Source organism: Periplaneta americana, chromosome 5, assembly GCF_040183065.1.
Source record: "Periplaneta americana isolate PAMFEO1 chromosome 5, P.americana_PAMFEO1_priV1, whole genome shotgun sequence".
NCBI classification, from domain to species: Eukaryota; Metazoa; Arthropoda; class Insecta; order Blattodea; family Blattidae; genus Periplaneta; species Periplaneta americana.
In genome coordinates this window covers 125558580-125580696 of record NC_091121.1, presented here as the reverse complement: position 1 = coordinate 125580696, position 22117 = coordinate 125558580, and the positions used below count along the sequence as shown (strand labels likewise).

The 22117-nt window shown below is 35.9% G+C and overlaps 1 protein-coding gene across 5 annotated transcripts in view; it reads right to left on the bottom strand.

Annotated features, from left to right (window-relative positions):
- Positions 1 to 22117, bottom strand: part of LOC138700157 (luciferin 4-monooxygenase-like) — a 271422-nt gene that overhangs the window by 52841 nt on the left and 196464 nt on the right. For all 5 annotated transcript variants that reach the window (XM_069826548.1, XM_069826545.1, XM_069826550.1 and 2 more), the window contains exons 5-6: positions 5150 to 5321; positions 4414 to 4686 (exon numbers count right to left, since the gene is read on the bottom strand). In XM_069826548.1, coding sequence (XP_069682649.1) covers positions 4414 to 4686; positions 5150 to 5321 — 445 coding nt within the window. The remainder of the gene's footprint in view (positions 1 to 4413; positions 4687 to 5149; positions 5322 to 22117) is intronic.

Genomic DNA, 22117 nt, shown 5'->3' with positions numbered 1-22117 from the left:
GACATTATTCTTCCAACTCTTACACGTATATCTTCAACGCTTCTCTTATCACATCCTCCTACTCTGTACAATGGAAATATGCTCTTCTTCGACCCCTCCCTGCAGTCATTCAGCCTACCACTCCTACCGACTACAGACCAATAAGTATTCTTCCGACATTATCTGAAGTACTAGAACGTATAGTCCAGAGGCAGCTCACCGACTACCTGGACTCGTATAATCTTCTTGACCCACTCCAGTCTGGTTTCAGACCAAACCATAGCACCTCTATTGCCCTACTTAAGATCACTGAAGATGCTCGTGAAGCTATGGACAGACGCGAAGTGACTGTACTATCACTACTAGACTTTTCTCAAGCATTTGAGACTATCGACATTGATATTCTTATTGCAAAGCTGAAAATATTGCATTTGTCAGACACGGTAATCATGTGGATGGAGTCTTACCTTCGCGATCGCCATCAATGTGTGTCTCAAAATAATCGGTGTTCTTCCTGGCAAGACGTGATGGCAGGAATCCCTCAAGGATCTGTAATAGGGCCTCTACTTTTCGCTATTTACGAGGCGCATCCAGAAAGTAAGTTTCCCGATTTTTTCCCCTTGAAAGTAAACGTAATTAGCCGTGTCAATTGCGCATGCGTAACAGAGCAATGACGTATCAATCATATGCCAGCCGGACAGGTCCCGCCTGGTGCCAGTAACGTGGCAGCAGTGGTCCGAAATGGAAGCTCTTATTCCTTCTCCCGCCGCCGCATTGCGCCAATTGAAATTCATCGGCAGCTCTGTCAGGTCTATGGGCCGAACATCATGAGTAAGCAGATGGTGCGTCGTTGGTGTAGGCAGTTTTCCGAAGGTCGTCAAAGTGTCCATGATGAAGAGCGCAGTGGGCGACCGTCCCTCATCAATGATGATCGTGTTGAGCTGGTGCGGCAGTGCATCATGGAGTACCGTCGCTTCACGATTACGGAGCTGAGCAGCCATTTTCCGCAGATATCGCGATCCTTGTTGCATGAGATTGTCACTAAGCACCTGCTGTTCAAAAAAGTGTGTGCCAAGTGGGTGCCGAAAAACCTGACACCCGAACACAAAATGCAACGTTTAGGAGCAGCACTGACATTTCTGCAACGGTATCACGATGACGGCGAGTTCCTCGACAGGATCGTAACGGACGATGAGACTCGGATTTCGCACTTCACCCCGGAAACCAAGCAGCAGTCAATGCATTGGCGGCATAGTGGATCTCCGGTCATGGACGAAATTCAAACAGACGCTGTCGGTACGGAAAGTGATGTGCACGGTGTTCTGGGACAGGAAGGGCATTCTGCTCATTGACTTCCTTCCAAGAGGTGAAACAGTGAACGCTGACCGTTACTGTGAAACACTGCCAAAATTGCGACGTGCCATTCAAAACAGGAGGCGTGGAATGCTTACTGCAGGTGTTGTGCTCCTCCATGACAATGCTCGTCCACATACGGCTCGGCGCACAGCAGCTGTTTTGACGGAATTTGGCTGGGAGTTGTTTAATCATCCACCTTACAGTCCTGATCTTGCTCCCAGCGATTTTCACGTTTTCTTGCACCTCAAGAAATTCCTGTCCTCCGGTGAGCGTTTTGGCAACGACGAAGAGCTGAAGACGTCTGTCACACGCTGGGTCCATTCACAGGCGGCAGAGTTCTACGACAGAGGGTTACAAAAGTTGATCCCACGATACGACAAATGTCTCAATTCTGATGGTGGCTATGTTGAAAAATAGCTTAAACATTGCTGTACTTGTTGCCAATAAATGTTTTCCTGAAAGCGTGTGTTCTTTTTTTTTTTTTAATAGGGAAACTTACTTTCATATATTAACGACATCTCTACTGCCCTTAAACATTGTCAGCATCATCTTATGCAGATAATCTTCAGATATATATATATATATATATATATATATATATATATATACATTCACGACCAAACTTACTTAATGATAGCCTATCAAATTAAATCATGATCTTACGTTAGTCAGCAGCTGGGCTAGAAAATGCGTGCTAAAACTTAATCCAGGGAAAACGCAAGTAATTCCACTAGGATATCAAAGACTACTATCTTCCATCAGTATTAATACACTTTTGCCAGTGACTTTAAATGATACTATAATACCATTCAGTACTACTGTTAAAAACTTAGGTTTCCATTTCGACTCGAATCTCAGCTGGGATGCACAGGTAAAATATGTCTGTAAGAAAACTTTCTCAATCTTGCATTCACTGAAAAGACTGAAACATTTCTTTCCTTCTAAATTGAAACAGATCTTGATACAGACCCTGGTGATGCCTTATTTTGACTATTGCGACGTTCTGTATAGTGATCGTAGTGTTGAATTGTCATTGAGACTTCAGCGTGTTCATAATGCTTGTGTCCGTTTCATTTTTAACAGCCGTCGCTACGATTATGTCTCCGAGTATTTCTTTCAATTATCTTGGCTTCGTTTACGGGAGAGACGTTCAGTTCATTCACTCTGTTTTCTGTATCAGATTTTAAATAATTCCACACCTATTTACCTAGTTCCTCGCTTCACACTTTTAGCATCCCACCACAACCGTGATACACGTTCACAGCATAACCTTGTTCTATCAATTCCATATCATCAAACATCTCTCTACTCTGCTTCCTTCACAATACGCACAGCCCGTTCCTGGAATTCCTTGTCACAGGAAATCATGAGCAGTCGGAGTCTAAAATCTTTTAAGCACACTCTACTTAGGAATGTTTTTATTGAACAGAACTAGACTCTTGCGGAAGTTTCTAAATAGTCTTAAATGACCAAGTTGTTATTTTTTCTGCCCTCTCTTTCTTTTTTCTTTTCCTTTTTATTATCTTGATATATTACTTAATTATTTGTATTTGTATGCCATTCAGTATACGACTTTGCTAATCAACATTTTATGTCTTGTAACCCACATGAATTTTCCTATTAATATATTAACTGTATACTATGTCTCAAGTGAATTAATCGTCGAATTTATCTCGAGCACTTTAGGTCTTATAAATTGTGTGTGTGCGTGCGTGCGTATGTGTGTGTGTGTTCCCCTAATGTTATGTAACTGATTTTGATTATGTGTAATTTTCTACTTTATTTTATATTGTTCTTATATTATGTAACCGATCTTGACTATTTGTTTATTTTATATTATGTAAATGATCTTGACTATTTGTAATTTTTTACTATATTTTATGTAATTTCTAAGGTATCTTCTTTTGTGTTGTTTTGTAATCTAATTTTGTATTTCATGTATATTACTGAAACCTGGTTGGGTGGAAGAGAAGTCCTTATGGCCTTAACTCTGCCAGGCAAAATAAAGCTACTACTACTACTACTACTACTATAATATAGAACAATAGGCCTAAGTGTCATTAGTACTGAAATCACTCCTTCCTTTACCATTTAATTTTCGTGAGTATCTATATCGTTTCTTACTTTAGCTCATAAGTGATGCTTTTCAAAAGTATTTCATGTAGACCTTCTTATGCCTTATATTATTATTGTGTTTTCGATTAAGGAATGGATTATGTAGATAATAAGCAATTTCTTCAACATGAACATATTTGGAAAGTATGACCGATACTTATACTTCTTTTGTAGCTCTCTTTTATTATAAAAAAACATTTAAAAGTGCTTAAAGTCGATTTTTGTATGAAGCATTTTGTTTAAAAAATAAAAAAACACAGATAATTTTTAGTGAAATTATTGTACTATTTCATTTGCATCATTTCCGGATGCATCGTATCGTGGATAGTGACTACGAACAAAATTTCTCCAATAGTGTACGTTATAGATAGCCAGGTAGGACAGAAAGCATGAGAGTACCAAATTCCATTATCAGGGATGCTGATGAAGTTTATTTCCATTAGAATCTCGAAGTACGTTTTTTCACAATCAGTACTTCTTTCCTCATATTTCATGTAGTTGAAAGCAAGATATAATCTACAGTCTTTGTTGAAATTCATTATTGACGACCTTTATAATTCTTAACACAATGAAGAAAACTGTGTGCCTTTGAATGATCTTATAATACTCGTGAAAGCGAAACAACTTCCAATTACAAGGAAATCTAACAAATTTACTTACAAAATTGTTTACATTTATATTATGTCTCCAGTTCTCTTGTGTTACAGTATATGAGTATCCTAGAATCAAACTGAACTTTCTCCAAATTATGAAATATGGACTTAGGCCTAAGGCATGTTTCAGCGCAAAATTTTGCAAGAAATGTAATAAACTGCTGGTTTGGAATCAAACTTGAATTTATTTGCCTTAACTTTAGTAGTAAAATCACCGTGTGGAGTGTCTAACTGCATTAGTTTTGATAGTGCAGTTTGATTCTAGACGACTCATATTATACACACCGAACCAAGCCACTACTTTACTTACTTTGCATTTTACTCCCGGTATCAGAATTCCAGAAGATCCGCTCTTCATCCTGTCAGTCGGTGTTCTAATCACTCCTAATGTCGTTTCCGTTAATCCATAACCTTGCGTGAAATGATTTAATTTCAGTCTTTTACAAGCAAGTTCACTCATTTCATTGCTTAGAGGTGCAGCACCACATGTGATGGCTCGAACGCTTGATAAGTCATATTTGTTCACCAAATCCGATTTAGCCAAGAATACAACGAGTGGAGGTACTAATGTAAGTACGGTTATCTAAAAAGAAAATTATGTAGGTAATTTATTTACTAAAATATCTATTACAAAATGTGGTTTGACACATCCTTCGATGCGAAGAAACAATCAGGATATTGAACATTATTGCGGAGTAAAAATGTTATGTTAAAGTTTTACATAATCCTATTGTTCTTGTTATTTAGTCAACTGTCCGAATATAGGTCTTAACTCCACAAGTGATACCAATATGACACCACTTAAGAGGTAACTAGGCTAGGAGATAATGGAGTAGGGTGGCCAATTCCTTTTCCCATAATCCTATTATTCAATAATATTTAGTCACATACACCCACCGTGCATATTTCAAACTAAAAACTGCTACAGGAACTCTATTCAAACTGAGAACTTTTGTTGAATTTTTACAAAACGTACCCATAAAGAGGGTTTAGTTCAACCATCTAAAACTCAGATTGTAGATACAACATAGCTTAACAGTATTTACCTTGTAGTTCTGAATAGTTTTCAGAAACAATTCTTCTTCAAATTTATTCATAATTACAACTTTTATACCAATGTCAGTTGTCATTAGTTGACACATAAATCCATAAGCATGATAAAACGGCAACAAACCCAGTAGTACATCATTAGGTTGTAAACTGTAGAATCTGGTATCTCTGAAAACAAAATAATTCTAATAGTATAATACAATAAATTACATTACAATGCACATGGTTATCACCACGTTATAAAAAGGTTGAAGCCGTATGCTGCTTATACATACATACATACATACATACATACATACATACATACCTGCATACATACATACTGTACATGCATACATACATACATACATACATACATACATACATACATGCATAGGCCTACATACATACGTACATACAGTCCACACCTGTGGAGTAACGATCAGCGCGTCTGGCCGCGAAACCAGGTGGCCCGGGTTCGAATGCCGGTCTTGGCAATTTACCTGGTTGAGATTTTTTCCGGGGTTTTCCCTCAACCCAATGCGAGCAAATGCTGGGTAACTTTCGGTGCTGGACCCCGGACTCATTTCACCGGCATTATCACCTTCATTTCATTCAGACGCTAAATAACCTAGATGTTGATAAAGCGTCGTAAAATAACCCAATAAAAATACATACATACATACATACATACATACATACATACATACATACATACATACATACATACATACATACATACATACATACATACATACATCTTTACACTGCAGCGCATGCACCTACATAATTATCCAAGATGGCAGTTGACGTGAACAACATAGTTGATAGAGCTCTTGAAGCTTTAGTAAGCGTCACTGAAAAAAGTGCCAACTTGAGAAAGGATTTAAAGTTTGTGAGTAACCTAAGAAATCAAGTCTCTAAATTAATATCGAACATCAGCAACAAGAATGAAGAAAGTATTGCCCAAAATTCGAAGGTTAAGGATTTCCGAACAAAGATATAAGCACTGGAAACTCCAGGCTGAAGTTCTGGTCAGGATACAGAAAAGCGCTACAAACTCACCTCTAGAAGGTGGCAGTGAAATAACCCTGCAAGTTTGCAGAATTGGTTATATTGAGTATAACAAAAAAAGTCTAATACGATATCGGTGGAAAGTTTTTTTTTAACTCTGATGTCGTCGTTGTGGATAATTATTGTGCATAGAATCTTGATTTGTGTCAATAATAATAATAATAATAATAATAATAATAATAATAATAATAATAATAATAATAATAATAATAATAATAATAATAATAATAATAATAATAATAATAAGGACGTAATAAAGACTTTTTCTTTGCGTATTCCGATAGACTGGACGGATTTCGTGTAAATTAAATAAAAATATTGCAAATTTGTTGCCTGATTAACAGCACTAGACATGGCTACACTCGACTTTCTTTCGATAGGTGTAGGGGATAATTGGTAATCAAGGTCGTTTTGTCCCAGTATTACGTAAACATCTAGTGGAAGTGGATATTTGAGTCTTCCGATCTTAAGTGAAGTTTGTATTGCCATTCAACTTAGTGTAATGCATTTTCTAATTCGGAATTCTTGGAATGATTTTAATTCATGGGGAAACGACAGTGCATCTCGGGTACCCTTCAACGTTTGTATGCAGGAAAGTTTCCGGTAGGATATTAAATATTGTAAATAGTGAACTCGTCGATTTTGAAATTGCTAGTTGAAAATAGCAAACATACGCGTCAAAGTATTGTAAATAGTGAAGTCAGAGTTTGTGAAAGTGCCAATTAAAATATTGTAAAAAGTAAAGTCAGTGTTTGTGAAAGTGCTAATTAAAATATTGTAAATAATAAAGCCAGAGTTCATGGAAGTGCTAGTTAAATTATTGTAAATAGTAATCTCAGTGTTTGTCAAAGTGCATAAAAGCAACAAAGAAGAAAAGGATGAGACTAGTAAAGTTTAACAGGATTAATAACCGTGTCACGACAGTAACTACAACTTACATGGATTGGCTCACCAAACGAGTACACATGAGCCACCCTTGTAAATGGGGTACTACCCCCCCCCCCCCAAGTACAGATGTCTTTGCCCAACATGAGACATTTCATTTTTTTTTTTCATTTCATTTCTGTCGTCGATTTGCAAAAGGGGACATGTACAAAATCACAAAGTGTTAAAAAATCGCAAAAACTATAACTAAGTTGACAAATTATAATGTTCATATATTGTTTTCTAATTAGATTACTATGGATACATATATTCAGGATTCATGAACATTTTAATTTTTTAAGTCTGTTATGTTTTTTTTTGCGATTTTCCAACACTTTGTTATTTTGGACGTGTCGCCTTTTGCAAATCGACGACAGATTTATTGTATTCTAAGATATTACATTAGCATTGAAGCTTTAAGATGTGGAATAAGTGAACATTTTATAAGATTACAAATTTTTTGGCTATATCATTCATTCATTACCCAGTGCACAGACATTCATTGCTGTCTGCTAGCTACCGCGGAGAAATCGGAGATTACGAATAAAGCTCTCCACCGGTGATCTCCGATACTATCGTAGGAGGAACAGGGAACAAAGGAGGGATGCGGTGGTTCGGAGCGAAGCGAAGTTGGAGGACGTAGAGCTCAAGGACGACCGGCGCGTACGGACTGAGGATAGTTGTGAGTGGAATTAAATGGCACCAAGTCGTATATACGTCGCATGGAGATTCTTTAATTTAGTTGAAGATAATAATAAAGTCGCACGCTGTGAACTTTGTGGGCGAATTTACTCTAAGGGTGGAGGTACTTCGAATTTGTTAGACCATTTGAAGCGATCGCACAATCGCGAACTTGAAGAAAGTAAGTAAGTAAATTTAACTGTTCAAAACACTTTTGAACTCTTTTAAAAAGCGTGTTTACTTTGATTTATATTTAAAAATTCTAATAAATAATTTCGTGGTTTTGTGTGCAGACAGAGTAACATTGCGAATGAAAAACTGAAAAGTAGAAGAATTTCAGCAAAAAAGGACCCTCTAAGATTGATCCAGCATATTGTTACGAGATGAAACTCCAAACTTCAGTGATGAGCCACTTACTTGAAATGAAATATGAGTTGGTGATTGTGTTGCCAGAAATGCCAAACGCTCCTAGGACGCTAACAGGTCCGTATTTGGAAATCTCTATGGCGTGGACCAGGTTAGATAGATTCTCTGAGTACGTCTAAATTTTAAAATGTAGGTATGTAAGTGTTTAGGCTAACATTAAGCGTCGCGGTTGTGGTACTCGTACTTGCTGTCAAAAATAAATTATTACCATTCAGATACACATTGACGGTTAATTAGTGATATCGTTTTCGTAGTTTTAAAATTACGGAAAACATTTGATACGATTTTTTAAACTGCTTTAGTGTTATTGTTCCAAAGGTCCGCAGTCTAGAAAAAAAGTCTTGAAATTTCTATAAAACCTAACTTTCGAGGCAATAAAAATCATACATAACTTATATGGAATATTTAAAAGGCAACTTGAGTTATTGGATTTAAATATTGAGTTTCATTCTTAAACTAAAGAAACGTGTAGTAATAACATAATTACAATTATCCTTAAGTTGATATCCTCTTATATTTTTTATTACAGAGGAAGAGTGACGCGTTTTAGACGAGGCAGTTCAAATATTGACACCCTTTAACACAATGATCACAATCCTGTCTGGTGAAGAATCTTAATAAATTAATTTGGACAGTAAACTTTAAACCATTGATACCACACGTTTCTTTTGTTCCATTCTGAAGCTCCGTTAATATATTTTGTGCGAGATCGTGCGTATTTGCTTGCTTTCCGCACAAAACCAATACGCGGTAAGTGTGAAATACCACATTCAGTATTCCCAACGTAACACACATACCAATTTCCCTCTTCTTACCGCTTAAGCGCCATATTCATTTTACTGCTTTAGGCTTTTAATATATTATTTTTAGAGACATTTAACATAGTAATAATTATAAATTGGAAACTTACCACTGCGATTTCACTTAAATTGCAATGTTAATTATTGTTTTTAAATATTTGCAAAAATTAAGTAAAGTCTACTACTCCACAAAAGTTATTGCATTCCTGATGCAAGTAACATTAAGGAAGCCATGAAAAAACCAACAAGATTCCAGATGCCGATGTTATTACTGCAATATGTTATATAAATAACATTGTTAAAATATTAAAATGAAAAATAAATCATAACGTAACCTTACCGTTTATATTAAGTTCGCATTTATAGACTGGGGGGGGGGGGAAGACAGACGTATATCACGGTGTGCTGGAGTATAGTAAACACAGAAAACATTTTATAGCAACAATGTTGAAGATAGATATTTTGGTATTCCAAAGTTGCCGTCATTAAACAGAAACCAAGATGGAGATTTCATTGCAACTAATTAGAAATTCCTCTTTCAGGTATGTAATAAACAGACATCGGATTCTAGGGCAAATGCCTATTTTGTTTCTTTAGGAGAAAAGTAAAAATAATTATTAATATTTGTGTTTCATGGTAATTGAAAGGTATTCAAAGAGTTTTATAGTGCCCTAAAATGCCCTAAAACGGTTATTAGAGCCTAATTTGTTAATATTCGCCTAAAAATGCCTAACTCACTGTAAAGTTTCGCATTTTACTCTTACTTTTTATAATTTATACATGCATTCACTGCGAAATTTAAGGCATTTAAAAAGTGGAAAGTTTGCTTCACACCGGCCATGAAACCACTGATAAAGGAAACAAAATGTTTTGAATCTCACGACACTCGCAATAGATTTCACCGAATTTAACATGTTTGGAGGCATAAATGCCGACAAAGAACCAACCTTAGTTTTGAAGCAGGCAACAATCACAACATGTGCTGCTACCGGTTCAGAGATATATTATACTATAAAAATGACTGTTTTCGGTCTGAAACCGATTAGCTGTACTGCCCTTCAGAGTGTCATAAAATCACAATTTTTGGAGAAAGAGTGTTTTTGAAATATTTATGAAAAGTCGTAAAACTGCGAATTAGTAGGGTAAACCGTTACAAAATATTTAAAAGAATGGCCCTCCTAGTGTTAAAACTACCAGGAAATGCTACAATAAGTGGAACTTTGTATTTTTGTCCAATTGAATCTCAATAACAACGGTTCATTTGAATGCTCGTTAACAGTTGCTCTTTCCCTCACCTTATTTGTGTTGAGAAGTTATATTCTGCCAGATTTGTAGCAAACAGGTATGTAACAATAGTTGAAATATATAAATTCTATTAATTTTAATGAGTAGGCCTATAATATTTATACATTGACTGAGCTATCCTGAGGTATAATTCTTTTTAAGACCACTACACTTTAACCTTTTAAATTACGATAGTTAAAGTATTTGCAGGTAATTAAAATTTTGATTGTTCGAACCCACTAACTTTGTGATAGAAATACGGCAATACAACAATTAGGATTTTATTTTAATTCAGTTTACTTTACATTTTTAGATTTCGCAAGAAAAGAAGTGCCACCTAAAGCAGCATGTGCAAGGAGCGGCTCATAAGGCTAAAGCTCAGCAGAAAAATCAACTGCAACAAACTTTACTAACACAGCCTACTTCATCAAATCTCAGCAGCAATTTCTATGCTGATTTAACCAGAGCGTTTGTTGCTGCTAACATTCCCTGGAATGCAATTGAAAATCCGGTTTTAAGACAGTTTTTACAAAAATACTGCAAACAAAATATCCCATCTGAGTCGACCCTAAGAAAAAATTACTTAGACACTTTAGCTTCCATTCGGGAGGATATAGGTGATTCTTACATATGGGTCTCTGTGGATGAAACCTCAGATCCTATGAATAGGTATATAGCAAATATGGTAGTAGGAAAACTTAGTCCTGATGGACCTTCGATTCCACACCTCGTATGTGTTAAGGAACTTTCGAAAGTGAATAGCCAAGCCATTGCTTATTTTGTAAATAAAGGCCTACAGTCTTTATACTCAGGTCATATAGACGATTCTAAAGTTCTGTTGTTTTGTACTGATGCTGCCTCATACATGGTTGCTGCAGCTCCACTTCTTAAAACATTTTATCCTAACCTCACACATGTAACCTGTCTAGCACATGGACTTCACAGGGTTTCTGAAACAATCCGGAATGAATTTCCTCTTGTCAATTCGTTTATTTCTAACACAAAAAAATGTTTTTGTAAAGCCCCATCCAGGATTTCAATATTCAGAGAGAACTTTCCAGATATCCCACTCCCACCTTAGCCGGTTGTTACACGATGGGGAACCTGGATTCAGTCAGTGGTGTATTATTCTAAGTATTTTAAAGAAGTGGTCACAGTTATTGATAAATTACCTGAAACTGATAGTGCAGCGTGTGTGAAAGCAGTGAAAGATTGTCTGAATGACTCACGAGTGAAAAACGATATTGCCTACATAACATCAAACTTTTCTTTCATACCTGCAAGCATTGAACAATTAGAACGTGAAAAACAATCTCTTTGTAGCCAAATAGCAATAGTAAAGGAAGCTCAAGTGAACATACATTCTGCTTTGGGCGAAACTGGGAAAAAAGTAAAAAATAAGTGGGACAACGTATTAAATAAGAATGTAGGATTTTCACTGTTGGAAAAAGTATCAAGAGTGATATCGGGGGAAAGTGTAAATGTTCCAGTAAGTATTAATGTTTCTATTGTACCTAATTTAAAATTTGCGCCTCTCACATCAGTTTCGGTTGAAAGAAGTTTTTCTGCTTTCAAAATGATTCTCAGTGACAAAAGGCAAAGGTTAACTGTGGAGAATTTAGAAAAAATTCTGGTGGTGTACTGTGCAGATAATTATAATAAAGTCTGAGCATGGAACTGAATTTCAATAACTTAAAATGAATAATCTTGATATCAATAATCATTATTTCATTAGTTTCAATATATTAAATTTGTGCAGCTCTGTTTATAAATATAATATAGTATTCTTTTTTTAATGTTTAAACATACTTTTTTGTGCGTATTTTAGTGTATAACTAAAAATTTCAGTGAAAGAAATAAGTATGATACCTTGATGTGCCTAAAATGCCTATTTTCATTAAAATAGAGCCTAATTTTACAAATTTTGAGCTTATTTTAGGCGCCTAAAATTGCAATTTTTAGTGCCTAAAAATCCGATGTCTAGTAATAAACGATCTTCGCACAAAATAATGTACAATACACGAGCGGTATATTTGTTTTCAACTACGTCTCGCTTTTTCAATCTTTTCCTCGAACATGAAAACGTCAACATAGCGCTCTTGTAACGCATATTACTATTACGTTAATCTAAACCGATCAGAATAATAATTGACAAAAACTGTTTGTGAATAAAAGAGTGTTTCCAGGAAAATTATAAATGTTTACATTAGCTACTGAAAAGCTTTACTTCTGCGTTAGTTTTCAGTTAATTTTAATGTTATTAATTTGATCAATGACATAAAATTAATATGCCTTTCCACATACACTATGAATTTCAAAACTAGAAAAAAAATCTGTCAGCTAACATAGTACATAGGTACTTCAAGCAAAACAAGAAAAAAAGAAGAGCCGAAGAAAGAGAGAGAGAGAGAGGTAAATAAAAAGAGAAAATAAACAACAAAAAATTACACACTTATTCTAAAAGATACGCGGACGTCAGCGGACTCCAATCACTACCTGATCCGATTAAAGGAATGCTCAGCGGAAAGTGTATGTCTGCGCCGCAGCACAGACAGACAGACAGACAGACAGACAGGTAGGTAGGTAGATTTATTCGTTCCATAATATTCTTACATTTGCTTTATAGCATAGAATAAAGAACATGTCCAATTCTTACTTTTAACAATAAAATGCAATACATATAAAATGCAAATATGAAATATGTACAGAATTAATACCTTAATAACAATAATATTTTATACAATGTAATATGTTTACCATTTAATAGTATTATAATATTTACACAGTACTGTGAAATGTCAAGAATTCGTCTACAGAATAGAAAGTGTGAGATAATAAGTAATTTTTTAGTTTTACCTTAAATAAAGCAGGGTTTTGGTTATGATTCGTAATGTCTTCAGGAAGACTATTGAACATTTTTATCGCCATGTAACGTACTCCCCTTTGAAAGCATGATAAATTTGATGATGGCGTATGAAAATCATTCCTTCTGCGGGTATTTATACTATGTATGGCTGAGTTAGTTGGAAAATTTTCTTTATTACTAGACATCGGATTTTTAGGCACTAAAAATTGCAGTTTTAGGCGCCTAAAATAAGCTCAAAATTTGTAAAATTAGGCTCTATTTTAATGAAAATAGGCATTTTAGGCACATCAAGGTATCATACTTATTTCTTTCACTGAAATTTTTAGTTATACACTAAAATACGCACAAAAAAGTATGTTTAAACATTAAAAAAAGAATACTATATTATATTTATAAACAGAGCTGCACAAATTTAATATATTGAAACTAATGAAATAATGATTATTGATATCAATATTATTCATTTTAAGTTATTGAAATTCAGTTCCATGCTCAGACTTTATTATAATTATCTGCACAGTACACCACCAGAATTTTTTCTAAATTCTCCACAGTTAACCTTTGCCTTTTGTCACTGAGAATCATTTTGAAAGCAGAAAAACTTCTTTCAACCGAAACTGATGTGAGAGGCGCAAATTTTAAATTAGGTACAATAGAAACATTAATACTTACTGGAACATTTACACTTTCCCCCGATATCACTCTTGATACTTTTTCCAACAGTGAAAATCCTACATTCTTATTTAATACGTTGTCCCACTTATTTTTTACTTTTTTCCCAGTTTCGCCCAAAGCAGAATGTATGTTCACTTGAGCTTCCTTTACTATTGCTATTTGGCTACAAAGAGATTGTTTTTCACGTTCTAATTGTTCAATGCTTGCAGGTATGAAAGAAAAGTTTGATGTTATGTAGGCAATATCGTTTTTCACTCGTGAGTCATTCAGACAATCTTTCACTGCTTTCACACACGCTGCACTATCAGTTTCAGGTAATTTATCAATAACTGTGACCACTTCTTTAAAATACTTAGAATAATACACCACTGACTGAATCCAGGTTCCCCATCGTGTAACAACCGGCTAAGGTGGGAGTGGGATATCTGGAAAGTTCTCTCTGAATATTGAAATCCTGGATGGGGCTTTACAAAAACATTTTTTTGTGTTAGAAATAAACGAATTGACAAGAGGAAATTCATTCCGGATTGTTTCAGAAACCCTGTGAAGTCCATGTGCTAGACAGGTTACATGTGTGAGGTTAGGATAAAATGTTTTAAGAAGTGGAGCTGCAGCAACCATGTATGAGGCAGCATCAGTACAAAACAACAGAACTTTAGAATCGTCTATATGACCTGAGTATAAAGACTGTAGGCCTTTATTTACAAAATAAGCAATGGCTTGGCTATTCACTTTCGAAAGTTCCTTAACACATACGAGGTGTGGAATCGAAGGTCCATCAGGACTAAGTTTTCCTACTACCATATTTGCTATATACCTATTCATAGGATCTGAGGTTTCATCCACAGAGACCCATATGTAAGAATCACCTATATCCTCCCGAATGGAAGCTAAAGTGTCTAAGTAATTTTTTCTTAGGGTCGACTCAGATGGGATATTTTGTTTGCAGTATTTTTGTAAAAACTGTCTTAAAACCGGATTTTCAATTGCATTCCAGGGAATGTTAGCAGCAACAAACGCTCTGGTTAAATCAGCATAGAAATTGCTGCTGAGATTTGATGAAGTAGGCTGTGTTAGTAAAGTTTGTTGCAGTTGATTTTTCTGCTGAGCTTTAGCCTTATGAGCCGCTCCTTGCACATGCTGCTTTAGGTGGCACTTCTTTTCTTGCGAAATCTAAAAATGTAAAGTAAACTGAATTAAAATAAAATCCTAATTGTTGTATTGCCGTATTTCTATCACAAAGTTAGTGGGTTCGAACAATCAAAATTTTAATTACCTGCAAATACTTTAACTATCGTAATTTAAAAGGTTAAAGTGTAGTGGTCTTAAAAAGAATTATACCTCAGGATAGCTCAGTCAATGTATAAATATTATAGGCCTACTCATTAAAATTAATAGAATTTATATATTTCAGCTATTGTTACATACCTGTTTGCTACAAGTCTGGGAGAATATTATTTTTCCATCATAAGTGAATTCTGAATATTCTGTTAGCCATTGCCGGATCAATGTAGATTTTGCACTTATATTTTTCGGCATTATCACGTTAAACTTCACAGGAAAACGTCCTACCGCTCAAAACTTCTCAACACAAATAAGGTGAGGGAAAGAGCAACTGTTAACGAGCATTCAAATGAACCGTTGTTATTGAGATTCAATTGGACAAAAATACAAAGTTCCACTTATTGTAGCATTTCCTGGTAGTTTTAACACTAGGAGGGCCATTCTTTTAAATATTTTGTAACGGTTTACCCTACTAATTCGCAGTTTTACGACTTTTCATAAATATTTCAAAAACACTCTTTCTCCAAAAATTGTGATTTTATGACACTCTGAAGGGCAGTACAGCTAATCGGTTTCAGACCGAAAACAGTCATTTTTATAGTATAATATATCTCTGAACCGGTAGCAGCACATGTTGTGATTGTTGCCTGCTTCAAAACTAAGGTTGGTTCTTTGTCGGCATTTATGCCTCCAAACATGTTAAATTCGGTGAAATCTATTGCGAGTGTCGTGAGATTCAAAACATTTTGTTTCCTTTATCAGTGGTTTCATGGCCGGTGTGAAGCAAACTTTCCACTTTTTAAATGCCTTAAATTTCGCAGTGAATGCATGTATAAATTATAAAAAGTAAGAGTAAAATGCGAAACTTTACAGTGAGTTAGGCATTTTTAGGCGAATATTAACAAATTAGGCTCTAATAACCGTTTTAGGGCATTTTAGGGCACTATAAAACTCTTTGAATACCTTTCAATTACCATGAAACACAAATATTAATAATTATTTTTACTTTTCTCCTAAAGAAACAAAATAGGCATTTGCCCTAGAATCCGATGTCTGTTTATTACATAAGAGGAAATTTATTGTAGAGTACCGGTATATGTATTGATTTGTTAAGGTTAGAATCTCTAATTTTTTAAAAAATAATCTGCATGATACTCTAGCCTTTGCTCCAACTATTATTCTAATGCCTCTTTTTTGTAATAAGAAACCTGCGCGGCATCAATCGGAGGTAACCGAAGGTCTCCGATTGAAAGCGTGCAAACAACCGCTCCGGAGAAAAACCTAATCATAAGCAGCACTAGTACGAACTCATATTGAAAATTGATTGAATACCATATATAATGTACGTGAGTACTTTTAATAGTAGAAGACTTCTGAGTTCTGTCCACTGATCCATACATCAGCACCACACACGTACCTCTTCCAAATCCTGAATTTTTGACTAAATATTGGTCTCGGCATCGTAACTAGAGCTTCCATACATCGCTGCTACTATGATCCAATTTAACTTTACAAGACTTACGTTTTTCCAGTGTTGAAACATACATATACATTTCTTAATCTAGGTATATACACGTATGTCTACCGTTTTGACATTCTATTTTATAATTCTTAAACATATATATGATACATAGTACGGAAGTCAGCGAACATATTTACAACATTCACTATATTTTTTGTGACACACACACACACACACACACACACACACACACACACACACACACACACACACACACACACATATATATATATATATATATATATATATATATATCTCCACGAATTTGATATTTTATTTTACATAATCTTACAGTAGGGTAAGGAAAAGTATTTTCGTGATATAGGTATATTGGTGATAATATTTGCAAAAGCTTTCAAGAACATGCCTACTGTAGAAAATAGTTCTAGGCGTCTGCTAATAATACTGCATTGTTTAACGGATGGCGAAACATGATTGATTCCATGTTAGCTTGATTGTGCTTGCCATGACAGAAAGTTGTATTGTGCACTGCTTATTTTCTTAAGAATTTCAGTAGTTTTTGAACTGTTTGTATTGTTGCAGTGATTACTGAGCACATATTTCAAGTAAGAAGTCCATACTTGTACTATACAGTAGTAATTGAGTTCCTCTAATTATTGTTTAAATTATATTACTGATGTTAATTGCGTCAATTAAAGCTTAGGCAATGGATGCGATTTCTTAGCTTTCTTCTCGTGAATATGATGGCGGCCGAACAAGCTCATTATTTCGGCCCACAGAAAGGTTTCTGTACCTTTGCCAGGAAAACTTATTTGAAGAAAATTATTACCCATAAAACGTACTTCAATATTATCTATTTTTTTATTAATTTAGTGCCTATCACGAAATTAACTACCTTATTTTGATTTTAGGTCTAACATAGGAAATGCGAGAATTAAATACAGGAAATACGGTGCAATATACTTATTGCAGCCGCCAAAATGGTGAGGGAGCAGAAAGTATCTACCTATAAAGCTACAAAAAAATGGATGCGTCATGGAGTTCACTCAAAGATTTCATAAGCAGAAAAGATGGTAATGGAAATCAGACTCATAAATCAGGAAGACATTTACGTCTGATCTGGAAGTACGGCTATATATTAATTATACGAGGGTGGATCGGAAAGTAACGCACAATAATTAAAAAAAAAAGTTTAATAGGTAAACAAAAATAAAAAAAAAAATATCCAAATGAACTCACATCTTTCAGCTACATTTTTACATAGGCTCCAAGGTTCTCAACACATTTCTCTCATCGTGATACCATTTCAGTATATCCTGTTCACAGAAGTCCGTTCGGTTGGAGTATTGTCATCCGCGGACAGTTGATTGCACTTCTGCATCGGTCGCAAAGCAATGGTCGGCCAGGAATTTCTTCATGGGATTAATAGTTGGAAGTCCGACGGTGCAAGGTCTGGAATGTATGGTGAATGTTGGAGCATCTCTCAGCCTATCTCTCTGTTGATTTTTTCACGAACAGAAGCCGCAACATGGGGTCGAGCATTGTCATGAAGAAGTATGACATCGTCAGCATTAATGTTACGGCGTTTGTCACGAAGGGCACGACGCAACTTTACCAACGTTTGAATGTAGGCTGCAGCATTCACAGTGGTCTCGTGTTTAGCAAAGTCCACCAACAAAACAACATGGATATCCCAGAACACTGTCACAAGCACTTTCTTTGCAGATTACGGCACTTTGAATTTTTTCTTTGCTGGGGAAGCAGCATGTTTCCACTCCATAGAGGCCTGCTTTGTTTCGGGCGTGTAGTGGTACGCCCAGGACTCATCACCAGTGACAGTTGTTTCCAGAAAGTCATGCCCTTCTGCAGCGTAACGCCTTAGAAGCATATCATTCGCTGGCCCTTGTGGTCGTCTGTCAGGTTCTTAGGCACCCAGCGGGCACTAACTTTATGAAATTTCAATGTGTCATGCACGATATCGTACACCACACCGTATGAAATGCTGAACTCCTGAGATAAGGTTCGCAGTTGGATCCGCCGGTCGTTCAAAATTGTCACCTCTATGCCTGTGACATTCCGCTGGGTTGCAGCTGTTACCAGACGCCCGGAACGTGACGAATCACAAAGGTTCTCACGGCCGTCTGAGAAGAATGCGCACCACCTGGAGATATTGCTACAGTCCATACAGTCCGTCTTCCCCGTACAGCCATACATATCCCTGTGAATTTCATTCGGGTTATGTCCTTTAACCCACAAAAATCACACAACACTTCGCTGCTCTTCATAAGTTGACGAGAGTAACATGCGCGCCATCTTTGTTGCGTAGTTCACGCACAAGCTTTTCTCGCTAGAGCTGCAAATGCAAAACAAATTGTGTCTGTAGTAAAAACTTCAAACTATAATTATGTCGGCGAAATGTCAACAACCCAGCCGCATTACCAACGCAGAAAAAAAATATTGTGAGGTACTTTCCGATCCACCTTCGTATTACACAAATGGAAGAATTGGGCTTTCGCTTGACGGTACCAATTATGAAAGTGGCACACCAGATGGCCAGGAGTGTCGGGCGAGAAAATTTGTTGAAAGCAGATAGGGAAAGTGGCAGGTAATGATGGTGGTTTCATTTTAAACAAAGATACAATCTCACAATAAGGGCTCCTAAAAATCTCTCTGCGAAGAACTCACTTACTTACTTACTTACTTACTTACAAATGGCTTTTAAGGAACCCGATGGTTCATTGCCGCCCTCACATAAGCCCGCCAGCGGTCCCTATCCTGTGCAAGATTAATCCAGTCTCTATCATCATACCCCACCTCCCTCAAATCCATTTTAATATTATCCTCCCATCTACGTCTCGGCCTCCCTAAAGGTCTTTTTCCCTCCGGTCTCCCAACTAACACTCTATATGCATTTCTGGATTCGCCCATACGTGCTACATGCCCTGCCCACCTCAAACGTCGGGATTTAATGTTCCTAATTATGTCAGGTGAAGAATACAATGCGTGCAGTTCTGTGTTGTGTAACTTTCTCCATTCTCCTGTAACTTCATCCCGCTTAGCCCCAAATATTTTCCTCAGCACCTTATTCTCAAAATATACTTGGACTTCTCCAGATGGATTGACACACAACCAAAATGATCACATCTTGATAGATAAACGGAGACATACTAGTATAGTAGATATTCGAACTTTCAGGGGTGCAGACTGTAATTCTGACCATTATTTGGTGATTGGAGAATTACGAGAAAGATTATAAGTGGCCAAGCGAGTAGACCAACAAGTTATTATTACTAAATTCAATGTTTTGAAATTAAAGGACGAGGAAGCTAAGCAAAATTATAAGGTCGAAATTTCGAATAGGTTTACCACTTTAAAAAGTTCCGACGAAGTTGAGAAAGAATTAGATGTTAATAGCGTGTGGGAAAATATCAGAGATAGTATCAAAATTGCAGCTGAGCAGAGCATAGGTTATTATGAAACTAAGAAAAAGAAACCGTGGTTTGATGAAGATTGTTGCATGGTAGTAGAAAGAAGGAAACAGGCAAAATTGAAATTCTTACAGGATCCAGTTGAGGAGAAGAGAGATAATTATTCCAATGAGAGACGGGAAGCAAGTCGTACACTTAGGAATAAAAAGAGAGGTTACTTGAAGGAAAAACTGAATGAGGTAGAAACAAATAGTAAGAATAAAAACATTCGAGATTTATATAAGGGTATAAAGGAATTTAAGAACGGATATCAGCCAAGGGTAAACGTGATCAAGGATGAGAAAGGTGACTTGCTTGCAGACTCTCCATCAATTCTAAACTGATGGAAAAACTATTTTGCGCAACTGCTACATGTACATAGGCCAAATAGAAATGATCGGAACGAAATTGAAATACAAACTGCTGAGCCATTTATACCCGAACCCACGCTTTCAGAAGTCGAAATTGCGATAGAAAATCTGAAAAAGTACAAGTCTCCAGGTATCGATCAAATTCCAGCAGAATTAATACAAGAGGGTGGAAGTGCATTATATAGCGAAATTTATAAACTTGTACTTGCTATCTGGGAAAAGGAAATTGTACCAGAACAATGGAAGGAGTCCATAATTGTACCTATTTTTAAAAAGGGGGACAAAACCAACTGTGGTAACTTTCGAGGAATATCACTTTTGTTGACGTCGTACAAATTTTTGTCCAATGTTCTTTTGAGAAGATTAACTCCGTACGTAGATGAAATTATTGGGGATCATCAGTGCGGGTTTCGGCGTAATAGATCGACTATTGATCAGATTTTTTGTATTCGACAGATAATGGAGAAAAAATGGGAGTATAAGGGTACAGTATATCAGTTATTCATAGATTTCAAAAAGGCATATGACTCGGTTAAGAGGGAAGTATTATATGATATTCTTATTGAATTTGGTATTCCCAAGAAACTAGTTCGATTAATTAAAATGTGTCTCAGTGAAATATACAGCAGAGTCCGTATAGGTCAGTTTCTGTCTGATGCTTTTCCAATTCACTGCGGGCTAAAGCAGGGAGATGCACAATCACCTTTACTTTTTAACTTCGCTCTAGAATATGCCATTAGGCAAGTTCAGGATAACAGACAGGGTTTGGAATTGAACGGGTTACATCAGCTCCTTGTCTGTGCGGATGACGTGAATATGTTAGGAGAAAATCCACAAACGATTAGGGAAAACACGGAAATTTTACTTGAAGCAAGTAAAGCGATCGGTTTGGAAGTAAATTCCGAAAAGACAAAATATATGATTATGTCTCGTGACCAGAATATTGTACGAAATGGAAATATAAAAATTGGAGATTTATCCTTCGAAGTGGTGGAAAAATTCAAATATCTTGGAGCAACAGTAACAAATATAAATGACACTCGGGAGGAAATTAAACGCAGAATAAATATGGGAAATGCGTGTTATTATTCGGTTGAGAAGCTCTTATCATCCAGTCTGCTGTCCAAAAATCTGAAAGTTAGAATTTATAATATAGTTATATTACCGGTTGTTCTGTATGGTTGTGAAACTTGGACTCTCACTCTGAGAGAGGAACATAGGTTAAGGGTGTTTGAGAATAAGGTGGGAAGAACTCACATGAATCGTAAATGTGTTTATGTTTCATGTTTTGTTCTATGTTTAATGTTTTTAATTTTATTAGCCTTAAGATGTTTTAGAGACTGTTGTGCGGACGATCTCTTATTTTTACATCAACAGTCCCTCTAAAATGTTCAATTTAATCAAAATATGCCTATCTCTACATAACGATCGTAAATGTGTTTATTTTTCATAGTTTATTCTTTGTTTCATGTGTTGTTCTTTATTGAGCCTAATATATTTCAGAGACAGTAGTCTAGATTTTTTTCATGAACAATCCTATGAAATGTTAAAACTGTTTAAATATTCTATATCATTGAAATACATTTATAGGCTAGCATAAATAAGAGGTCATCAAATAGTTTAGTGTTTAAAAACAAAATTGTGAATGTA